We start from the raw sequence: 11532 nt of genomic DNA, 5'->3' as shown, positions 1-11532 counted from the left end.
CGGCCCGAAATTTCAGATTTCGGTGGGTCCGAAATGGGTAATGAAACCCAAATTTAAAACCTTGAGCCCAGGAACACTTTTCTCATATATATATATATATATATATATATATATAATATGTGATTAAAAATACATGTATTTTCCGAAGCTGTATATATTTTAAACATATCAAACTTTTGAATATTTGCCTAGCCAAATTATTCACGAATCCGAACATTGTAATTTTTCATAGTTCAATCTTTACTCAATTTGTGGGTTAAGGACATCCAACAGTAGTCCTTCAGTTGGACGGTCCAGATCAAAAGAGCATGTGGACAGATTGTAGCAGAGATGGTTTATATACCGTGCTTTGGTGTATAGATCATCTACAAGATCATTTCTCTGCCTTTTGTCATGAACACAGTCCCATTCACTCTAAGCATCTCTTCTGTTAGAAGCAAAGCATACTTCTCCCTAAACCACAAAGAACCTTTATGCCATAAACAAAGATAAAAGGGAGAATATAAGGTGGACATTTTTTGCCCTTCATGATCTAATTTTGTTCATGTGATGCAAATATTTGATCTACACTGCTAATCCATGGGTCCCAACTCCCATCTCTGGTGAATCGGATAATCCTAACCATCCAATTGGAAGATTGTTACGAGTAAAATGTCTGGTTAAAAGTAAATGAAGAACACTGTTAGTAAAATTTCTCAGACCCCGTGAGTAGAGATAGACAAATCAATGGGTCACAAGTTTCAACTCATCCATTGATGGGGTCTACCTGATTAACGGTAGAGATCACGTACACATGTGCAACATATACTAGATTAGTGACCAGTTAGAGAAATGCTTAAATAGGGTGCGACCTCATTGTAATACAATGCGGTGCACCCATAGCTAGCAAAAAGCCAAGCCACATGTTTTGTAAGGCCACAATTTTATATTCGTGTAAAATGTATTAAACACGTTTTTTGAGATAGAGAGAGAGAGAGAGAGAGAGAGAGAGAGAGAGAGGGAGTATTTGGCTGTGGTTCAATTGATTACTTAAATGGTTTATCTATGTTAAATTCTGAGATTTCACTATTAGTTTCTGATTTTCTACTAATCTCTAATGTATTTTTCATTAATGAGTAAAAGATGCCTCAATAAGCATTTACAGATAAACACAGAGAGGGATAAAGATAAGATTAGGGAAAGATAAACCTAATCTAAACCATCTGCCTAATCTATCCTACCTACCCAATTTAACACCTAATCCAACCCAATCCAACGGTCAAGATTTGACCATATCTAACTTAACAAATCTTAACAATCTACACTAAAAAGGCCTGAGTTTCTCATAAATATTAAGACTTTTGTGACTAAAATTTATAAATTGATTTATAACAGTGGAAGCATCCTGTTGGTTAAACATTTCACTAAATTTGAACTTAAGTTGATGCAAATAGTAGTTAATTTTATAAACATCTATAATTATTTTTACGAAAATTATTGTATTCTCTAGTGAACGACTATGCCTAGACCTAGGAAATTTTTTCTACAGAAAATTATTTTCAATGAATTTTCTCCATAATTCTTTTTCCTAGATCCAAACATCCCCTAAGGAAGGGGTATGCTAAGCTATTCAATTTGAGGAAATTAAGAGAGGTCTAAAACCACTGCAAGGCTTCATTCATCAAAGCTTATCCAAGGCAATGTATGTGGGATGTGCATGGTGCCATGATCAAAATAATTGCATGCTTTTAAACACTATTTGAAGCACACAAATGAGTTAAAACCCTAAGCCTAAGGCTCCTCCATTATTGTTTGGTACACACCATAAAAATCCATGGGAGGAGAGTGTTTATTTAATCCCATGTGGGTCCAAGTGGAAAACCTTAATTAAGTTTAGGTTCATGGATAAGGAAATGAAGTCGATCCATTGAATACTAGCTACCCAACATCATCTCTCTCGAACCTCTATGTTCTCTCAGTATGGCAACCATTCATTAAATCATACGAACATTCACATGGACCTGTACCCTTTGTCACATTCATGAAAAAAATTGGATTTGATAGCATATAGCTCTATTATACCAACCATTTCATAATTCCATTGGATAATGTTAGGTTTATGTTGTTAATAACATTACCATTTCATAACTCCATTGAATAATGCTAGGTTTATGGTGTTAATAACATTATCTTGAGCGATCCCAGTATCGGCTCGTGGCCATGAGATGCAATGTCGGGCTTATATGTGCCAATATGTTGGATAAACCTCATCAATCAGTCAACAGATGTAGTTATTTCGATCATATTGGCCGATAAAATGTCATTTTGAAGTTCCGATAACAGTTGTCCCTAGTCAATTTCTTCAGTTTTGCCCTACGAAGTCAATCAAAAACTCCTCTAACTCGGCCGAGTTAATTAGAAAAAAAAATTAACAGTGTTAATTATTGACCTGTTCAAGTCAGAGCTTCCTTTTACCTTTGGTGAGTTCTCGCCCGGATTTGAGAATTTACACACCGGTCTAAACTAGACAAAAGAAGAGATAGAATCCGAAAGGAATTAAATCTCCTCCTTGGGTTTATATATGGAAAATTATATAAAGACGATAATTGTTAGGGTTTTTTTTTACTTAGAATCACCCTTGAGATTCACTTGGATGTAATCCGGTCCGTTAATCTAACATCTGATCACAGTTCTGTCCTGACCCAACTGCAATGGCCCTACTTTTTTTAAACCCGAAAGTGGCACCTCAAATTTTATTGATAATAAAAGAATACAGAATAGAGAAAGACAACTTTGCCACTATAACTCATCCAACAAAAATAAGCAACAAATTGAAACAAAAAAGACAAAAAAACTATCTAACATGGCGATGTGCCAGACCAGATCAATGGTCCCAATTACTCTAGGGAGATCCTTCCACTTCAAGAATATCTCATTACATTTCACAACACAAGCAAGATTCTCAAGGGAATTTTGCACCTGATCCGTGGCCCCACCTTGATCAGATGATAATTGCCCTTTGATCTATCCGAGCTAGTTGATGGGTTTTTCTGTTCGATCGGGACCATGTGTCGGTTTATGATGGCCCACAAGATCAATGGTCTCAATTACTCACACATGTCCCATGTGGGGACCCATTGTTGACCCATGACCTTTGGTAGACCTGGCAAACGGGTAACCCGGGCGGGTACAGGTACAACCCGTGCGGGTACGAGTATCGGCGGGTACGGGTAAGAAATACCGGCGCGGGTACGAGTAGCCTTTCATGAACCCGGAACCCACCTAAGCGGGTACAGGTATACCCGTGGGTAACCCGGCAAATTTAAAGAAGAAAGTATCTATATATTTACGAAAAGAAATTATATGATGAATCGGTGTATGAACACATAAAGGTGGTACGATGGATGTACAAGCCTTGATATTCAAGCCAACAGCAGCTTCTTAACAAGTCGGCTGCTGTTGGATCAAATATCAAGGATGGGATGATGAGTACATGTTTATCCGCCTATTTATCATACAATTTTTCATTTACTTTAACAAATGTTTGTTTTGGTACAACCAAAGGTACCAGTCACATGGTCTGATTGCTTTAGCTTGTTTTGTTGGCCCACCCACATAGTCTATTTTTTAGTGTTTAGTGTATAGGCCTTAAGAATAAAAAGTTGAAAACTGAATGGCGGGTAACCCGCGGGCACCCACGGGCACCAACGCTCGACCCAGACCCACCCGCGGGTCACGGGTACGGGTTGGGTGCGGGTATTTTTTTTCGCAGGTATTGAAATTCGTAGTGCCCGCGGGTACGGATCCCATTTTGCCGGGTCTACTTTTTGGAAGATACTTCCAAAAAGAGTGTGTTTTATTCCATTACAGCCTTTAATTTGTTCTATTTTCCTACTTAGAAAAGATAAAAAGAGGAATACAAGAATGAAATAAAGACACCTCTTTTGTTAGCATCCATAGGATAAGCCTTCTTGTTGGGCAGTCCCATCTTGCCAACTTTTTCTAGCTTTATTTATTTATTTATATTTTTTATAATATTTTCATAAAGTAATATTGATGTCTATGAGTTCTGATATTGACACCCTTTTTTTCATTTCTCAAGTTAAAGTTAAAGAGAGGGGTGGCGATATAATAAAGAGAGCTACTAGAAAATTATGGCTCTAGACACAAAACAACAAACTGGGTCCGTGCTGTTAATAGCCACATTCGTCCCTCTCGTGGAACAACCAAACCGTACCCTCTTATCCATATATCCCACTAATGGGCAGTTGCCACGTGCACTTTGAGTACTACAGGTGATGATTTGATAGCTTGAGTAGACTCATTAAAACGTCGGTAGAATGGGGCCATAAGAGGTAGATGACGTGTCATCTGATGGTTGGAGGATTTTATTTTTGGGTTTTTTTTTTTTAAGAGAAAGGGGTCTCTTGTCTCTTTCCAATAATAATGCTACAATTGTAATAGATTTAAGAAAAATGAAAAAAGAAAAAAGAAAAAGGACAGACGAGAAATAGAAATACATTGATATTCAAGATGAGAAAAGTGTTCCTGCGCTACAACGCATTGATGTTATCTACGCTTAAGTGGTTTATACCACCTCTTATTGGTTCGTTTAGTGGGTCGACCTTAGCTGGCCCAGAAAAAGTGACCAATGGGAGGCGTTATAAACCACTACAGTGCAGGGAACTCCCTGCGCTGCAACGCAAGAACACTTTCCTCATACAAGAGAGGTCAATTTGATTATGAAGTGAAATTGAAAATATCAATAATATGACATTATTTGGGTGATCCAAACCATTCATTTTTAAGGCCCTCATATAGATAGGGTGTCCACAAAAAATCAGATCCATAGGATCATCCTAACCATTCGAACTGTGGAGGCAAAAAATTGACTAATCTGTGAAGGTTTAAAAACATCCATTACCTCCACAAATCGTAGGGTTGGGATGATCCTATGGATCTGATTTTTTGTAGACACCCTATCTATGTGAGGGCCATTAAAATGGATGGCTTGGATCACCCAAACAATGTGGGCCCCCACTGTATTTTAAGCTAGTGTGTAGAGAACTCTCTACACATATGTGCAGGAACCGTTTTCTATATATATATATATTAGAAAGGGAGATGATATTTTCACTCTCCCTGCATTACGCGCATACTTCCCTTATAATGTGATTTGACGTCAAAAAACATTAAAGTTGCTTACTTTTAATGTCAAATCACATTTTAATCAGAGCGTGCGTATAATGCAGGAGAGTGAAAATATCATCACCCGTTAGAAACCACACATTAATTACACACGGAGTGTAGTGTCTAATATCAATTTCAATGCCTACATAGCCTGAAAATCACTTCACAAGGAGGGATCCAAACCAGAGGATCGTTGAAGTTTTTTTATCGAATGGTTACTAGAATTCGATCAGTGTGATCGTAAGTTGTAGGGCACCAAAGAGTCGGTGAGTTGGGTCAAGTCTACTTGACGTAGTGAGTCACTTAGCCGTTAAAACATGATATAGGATTCTTCTGTTGAAACACACATTTCATAAATTTTTAAATATTTTGGTAAAAAAAAATTAAAAATGGCACTACCATAATGTTTTAACAATTGCACAAACTCATCTTGTCTTTTCTGTTTTATTTGGCTTATGAGAGCTTTTTGGGATCTATAATATCCTCTGGCAACTATTTAAATAATGAAAGACAAGTTGAGTTAATGCAATTATTAAAACATGGTAGTGCCAATATCAGTAGCCAAAATTTATCATCGAGTCATTCCATGATGCACTTGAGTCTCCCGATTGTTATTGGATAGATGGGATAGATACAGTAGACAGAGGGCATGCTCCGACGTCAGGTGTGATTCTGACACAATGTTACTCATCCGTATCTTTATTGGGATATGCTAAGCTCCATCGCAAAAGGGTTTTTGCGGCTGGTCTGTCGCACATCAGACCAGCCCCCTCGTTAATGAAGACAACAGTTGTTGTCTTCATTTGCTAAGCTCCATCGCAAAAGGGTTTTCACGGCTGGTCTGTCGCATATCAGACCAGCCACCTCGTTAACAGACCAGCCACCTCGTTAATGAAGACATAACGAGGTGGTTGGTCTGATGTGCGACAAATCAGCCGCGAAAACCCTTTTGCGATGGACGCTAGCAATTCCCATCTTTATTTAAGTGTTTCAATTATATTTCCACCCACTTTTCCAGCATGCCACTCCCTTATGTTTGCCTTTTCTTGAAAACAACTTCAATTTCAACTTCTTTTTTTGAATTTTCTTGAATATGAATTCAATTTAGGATACGACAAAATGGGAAATGACATTCCACCCTCTTTTTAGCTTTTACACCCCATTTCTATGTCCTTATCTGAAAATGACATTATTTTAACGAAAAGGTAAGCTAAAGGGGTGGAAATATCATTTCCTTGTATTCATATATGTGATGAGGATTCAAAAGAAGCATTCCTTCACTACTACTTAGTTACACTACTAAGTTAAATAAAAATAGACGTTGAAAAATCTGGCGGGAGTTAGTTAGAGATGGCGGGGCCAAAGACGGCTTGCTATTAGCTGTATGAATTAGTGAGTCTAATCCGAAGAGAAAGCTGTCAATGGCCTTTGGATTTGAATTCATCAGTCCCAATCTCTTCTCTCCCCTCTCTCCCTCTATAAAACCCTACCTTTCTCTACTACCCCAACTACACTCACTCCCAAAACCTCTCCTTTCCTCTTCTTCTTCTTTTTTCTTCAACCATGGCCACCCTTACTTCCTTAAGCCACACTACCCTTTCTCTTTTCTTCTATCTTCTTGCGTCCTCTCTCTTGGTGTCGGCCCGCCCAGCTTTTTTCAACCAAGATTTTCGAATCACGTGGTCGGATTCTCACATCAGGCAAATCCAAGGAGGATCCACCATACAATTAATCCTAGATCAATTTTCAGGTGCCCTAATTTTCATTTTTTATGTTTAATTTGATTATACCCATATAGGTTTTCGATTATATACGTACTAGAATTGTGTCCCAATTTTCATTTTTATGTGTAATTTGACGATACCTTATTGGTTTTCGATTATATACATACTAGAATTGATTATACGGTATGACGTACATTTTTATTCGGTGTATTAACTTTAGGATGTGGGTTTGCTTCCAAGAGCAAGTACTTGTTTGGGAAAGTTAGCATGAAGATCAAGCTCATCCCTGGCGACTCCGCCGGAACTGTCACCGCTTTCTATGTATGTTGCTTAACTATATTACATTTATTTATCTTCAGATTATGAAACAATAAAATATGTCATTAGACTCATAATTGGTTTTCCTTTTGTGATTTTTATAGATGAATTCGGACACAGATAATGTTCGAGATGAATTGGACTTCGAGTTTTTGGGTAATAGGACCGGGCAGCCTTACACAGTACAAACTAATGTGTACGCCCGCGGGAAGGGCGATCGAGAGCAGAGAATCAACCTTTGGTTCGACCCTGCGATGGATTTCCACACTTATTCTATCCTTTGGAATCATCATCATGTCGTGTACGTTTGAGATCGCAGAAGCTCGATTAAGAGCACTATAACTTCGAAAAATAGCTTATCGTCTTCTTAATCAATTTAAGAAATGAAGCTCCTAAACTACTATGCTTATACCAAAATTTCTATCCAATATGTATCAATAAAATGCCCAATTACAACTATATATGTGCCATAATAATCAATAATATTTAAAATTTGATAATTCCAAATCCCATTGTCTAATCATTTAAGTCAAAATTAGACTTTAGAATTAAGATCCAATTAAAACCTAATATATACCAAATTCCACTGCTTAAAACATTTAAATCAAAATTAGACTATAGCATTAAAATTAGATTAGACTCAAGCCATGTAGCCTCACTTTTTGCAGATTTTGTCTCATTCATTTGATTCATCTGAGGATTTACTCCCTTATGGTCCCAACTTATTTATACTGTTTTTGCTCCCTGTGTTTACTAGGAACACCCTCTTTCAATTGTTTTTTATCACTTAAGTAGAGTGGGCGCAATTTATCATCACCCTTTATTTTCAAAATGTCCCCACATGCAAATTTTCAAATACTCGAGACTATTTATCTTCAAAATTGTTGTGATCTTTTCACCCTATTTTTTTTTACCATTGCTAATTCTAAACATAAAAGTTAATTCGTTCTATAATTCATCATCACCATGATCATGAAAATTTATTTCATTAATTGTGAAATAACCAATTACTCTAAGAGCTTAAGCTGTTAGAGGGTGCGTTATTTGATCATTTATACTTCAATACTCCCCCTCACATGTTGAATGAACTTTTAATATCAATGAGTTGTTGGGTTTTGAACCCAAGATCACCTGAAGTGGGGTGATAGCTCTCATACCATGTGAAACAACCAACTACTCCAAAAGCTTAAGCTGCTAGAGTTGGCGTTATTTAATCATTTATACTTGAACAATATTGGCTGTGGTGCAGCTTCACGATCGATGAAATACCAATTAGGGTTTACAAGAACAATGAAGCAAGAGGAATTCCATTTCCCAAATTTCAACCTATGGGAATCTACTCGACATTATGGGAAGCCGATGATTGGGCGACTAGAGGGGGCCTAGAGAAGATCAATTGGAGCAGGGCGCCTTTCTACGCTTACTATAAGGACTTTGATATTGAGGGATGTCCTATGCCCGGCCCAGCTACTTGTGCCTCCAACCTTGGCAACTGGTGGGAGGGTCCGGCTTACCAGCAACTCAACCAGGTCCAGGCGGAAAGGTACCGGTGGGTCCGACTGAACCACATGATCTACGACTATTGCACCGATAAGTCACGATATCCCGTGACCCCACGGGAATGCATGGCCGGCATCTAAGATTATAGTGTAAAATGGGAATTCTAAGATTACAGTGTAAAATGGGAATTCTAAGATTACAGTGTAAAAATGGGAATAACGGCCTCTAAGATTGCAGTGTAAAATGGGAATAATGGTCTCTCTCTCTCTCTCTCTACTCTCTTTCTTGTTATTTTGTTATTTTGTTATTATATCTCTATCTGTATGCAGTTGTATGGGAATTATTTATGAAATAAAGTGATTGCGTGATTGTGAGAATGATAGCTACACCATTGTCTTGAAAGACTTGGAGTTGAATGCAGTGCACGAATGAAAAAGACACTTGTGGTGATGAAGAAATGTATTTGTATTATAGAATAGAAAAACTCTTTGGAAATGATATTAAAAAACTTTCTAACAAAATAAGAGGTTGTGGTTGTTTCACCTCTATCACAACTAAGTGGGTCGCCCAAGATAAGCGCCCATTCACTTTTTCTTAGTGAATGGGTTGATTTCGGGCGACCGACTTAATAGTTACTAGAGCCGCATGTGAAATCTACTTATAAACTAAAAGCATAGGATATAAAACTCTCTCACGTCCTCGTCGTCAACTAACCTGCATTGATTTCCTTTCACAATCAAAATCAAAATGCCTTTGACTCTCCCGAGTTATGATTGTTAAAGCATTAAAGATTAAATAACGCCTTCTCCAACGGCTTAAGCTTTTGGATATACGGGTTGTTTCACATGGTATCAGAGCAGAGGTCCTTAGTTCAAACCTCCTTGACAACAAAAATCCACATGCAATGAACAAACCCAAAAGAGGGGCCACATGTGGTGATATTTGAAAAAATCACAGTAGTGATAATTAGTGATATTTGAACCCAGATCTCCTGATCTAGAAAACACACGCACTTCAGTAACTATCCTTTATTTTTGAAAATAAATATAGACAGTAAATGATAAAAAATCAAGGGCCTATTGCCCTTGATCCCACCCTCATCGGATCATTCTAGACCTTTGATCAAGTATGATGGAAAATATGTCATTTAAGGTGTCTTTAAGCCATTGATTTTTGCATGCTTTAACAGCATGAATGAGATCAAGGGCCGAGCGAGTTTTGCTCTGATGGTCCGTCCGATCAATGGTCCCGATGATAAGCACATATTCCACATGGACATGTCTTTCTTTTTTTCTTTTTTTTGTTCATCAAGACGGGATCATGGTCTAAATTGAAGAAAATAAAAGCATTTTTTTGAATTTTTTGGGAATTTTTTCTTTTTCAAACATTTAACTCACCCTCTTTTTTGTGGGACAAAAACACTTTGGATGCATGCTCCTCTAAATGAGACATGAAAAGCTACAAAAAGCTTATTTTTCTAACGCAAACGTACGTGCTTGGTGGTTCAATGAGTCAATGCCCGGGCAATGAGAAGGGTGTAATGTGGTCAAGAGAATTTCAAAGGGAGAATCTGATGGTAAACATGATCTACATTTTCATGGGAGTTTAACCATAAAAGGCAATGGGAAGGACATACGATTCAATGTGATGACATATGCACTGAAAACTTAGTGCTATAATCAAAATGTGGAAGTGCGTATATAATTACCCTTTATATGTATATCCATGCCCCATGATTTGATAATGGCACCACTCGCTTTGTTTGGGTGATCTAAACCACTCATTTATTTGGCCTTGACATAGATAGGTCGTGATCCTAACCCTCCGATTTGTGAAGGTTTAAAATGAACACACGGTATTCAAACCTCCATGAATTGGAGGGTTAGGATCATCCAATGGAGAAGATTTCCTAGGCACAACCTACGGACGTTAAGATCCAACAAATGAATGGTTTAGATCTCCCAAACAAAGTGGACGCCATTGTATAATTTCTCGCATTTGGAAAACTGTAACAACCTATTAACACCCAAATAGATGAAAGAGTGAAAGGGGTGTCACTGTCCGAACGAGTGCTTAGATTGGTTGTGAATGAAGGCGCCTCGTTGGATCCATGTCACTTAGGTGAATTTATGGTGACACTGAAAAATGCAAGATTAAAGGAATAATAAATGAGCTTGGACCACGAGGATTCAAGGGAATTGCCCATGGAAGAGTTGCAAAAAATTAATAGTGGGGGGGATGCACCTTGGATCGATTTTTTGATAGAGAAATGTGGAGTTTAAGGGATGTTGATGAGAGAAAATGCAGGGGTGCAAGTAGAGTAGATTTTTGGGAATTCGGGTTGGGTTGAGCTTTTACCATGAAATAGAATCAGGTTCATTTTTTAGCAAAAGCTCAACCCAACCCTACCCAAGTTGCACCCAAGGTTTTAAATTTCAGTTTCGGTACTGATTTCGGACCCCACCGAAATCCGAAATTTCGAAATTCCGAAATATTTCTTCTTTTTTTTTTTTTAAATATACATTTTCTCGAAATTTCGGCTGAAATTATCGAAACTCCGAAATTTCTGCAAATTTCGATTTCGGTCCGAAATTTCGGATTTCGGCAGAAATTTAAAACCATGGTTGCACCCCCTAGAAAAATGGAGAGTAGACAGTCTTGTCTTGATGAACGAGAAAGGCAAATGTGGGACCATTGATCCAATTTGGCCATTACAGTGCGCCCAAGTGGATCTAGGTCCCAAGCCATTGAACATAGAGAGATTGAGACATGCAGAAATGAAGGGCATAAAGGAATCTTAAAGGACGCATTTTTCATATTG

At 37.8% G+C, this 11532-nt stretch overlaps 1 protein-coding gene across 1 annotated transcript; it reads left to right on the top strand.

Annotated features, from left to right (window-relative positions):
• The first annotated feature begins 6660 nt into the window (after positions 1-6660).
• LOC143876166 (putative xyloglucan endotransglucosylase/hydrolase protein 7) lies at positions 6661-9088 on the top strand. Its single transcript, XM_077377852.1, has 4 exons — positions 6661-6919; positions 7114-7214; positions 7316-7512; positions 8461-9088. The coding sequence occupies exons 1-4, from the start codon at positions 6733-6735 to the stop codon at positions 8849-8851; spliced, it is 876 nt and encodes a 291-aa protein (XP_077233967.1). The 5' UTR covers positions 6661-6732; the 3' UTR covers positions 8852-9088.
• The last annotated feature ends 2444 nt before the right edge of the window (positions 9089-11532 follow it).

Source organism: Tasmannia lanceolata, unplaced genomic scaffold, assembly GCF_043159265.1.
Source record: "Tasmannia lanceolata isolate RefF3 unplaced genomic scaffold, GAP_Taslan_0.1 ptg000004l, whole genome shotgun sequence".
In the NCBI taxonomy this organism is placed as follows: Eukaryota; Viridiplantae; Streptophyta; class Magnoliopsida; order Canellales; family Winteraceae; genus Tasmannia; species Tasmannia lanceolata.
The sequence above is the reverse complement of the archived record's forward strand: the minus strand, read 5'-3'. Positions and strand labels throughout refer to the sequence as shown.

Coding starts and splice junctions, on each gene's coding strand:
- LOC143876166 (XM_077377852.1), top strand. CDS start 6,733: ATGGCCACCCTTACTTCCTTAAGCCACACTACCCTTTCTCTTTTCTTC. Junction 6,920..7,113: donor AATCCTAGATCAATTTTCAG/GTGCCCTAATTT, acceptor TATTAACTTTAG/GATGTGGGTTTGCTTCCAAG. Junction 7,215..7,315: donor GAACTGTCACCGCTTTCTAT/GTATGTTGCTTA, acceptor TGATTTTTATAG/ATGAATTCGGACACAGATAA.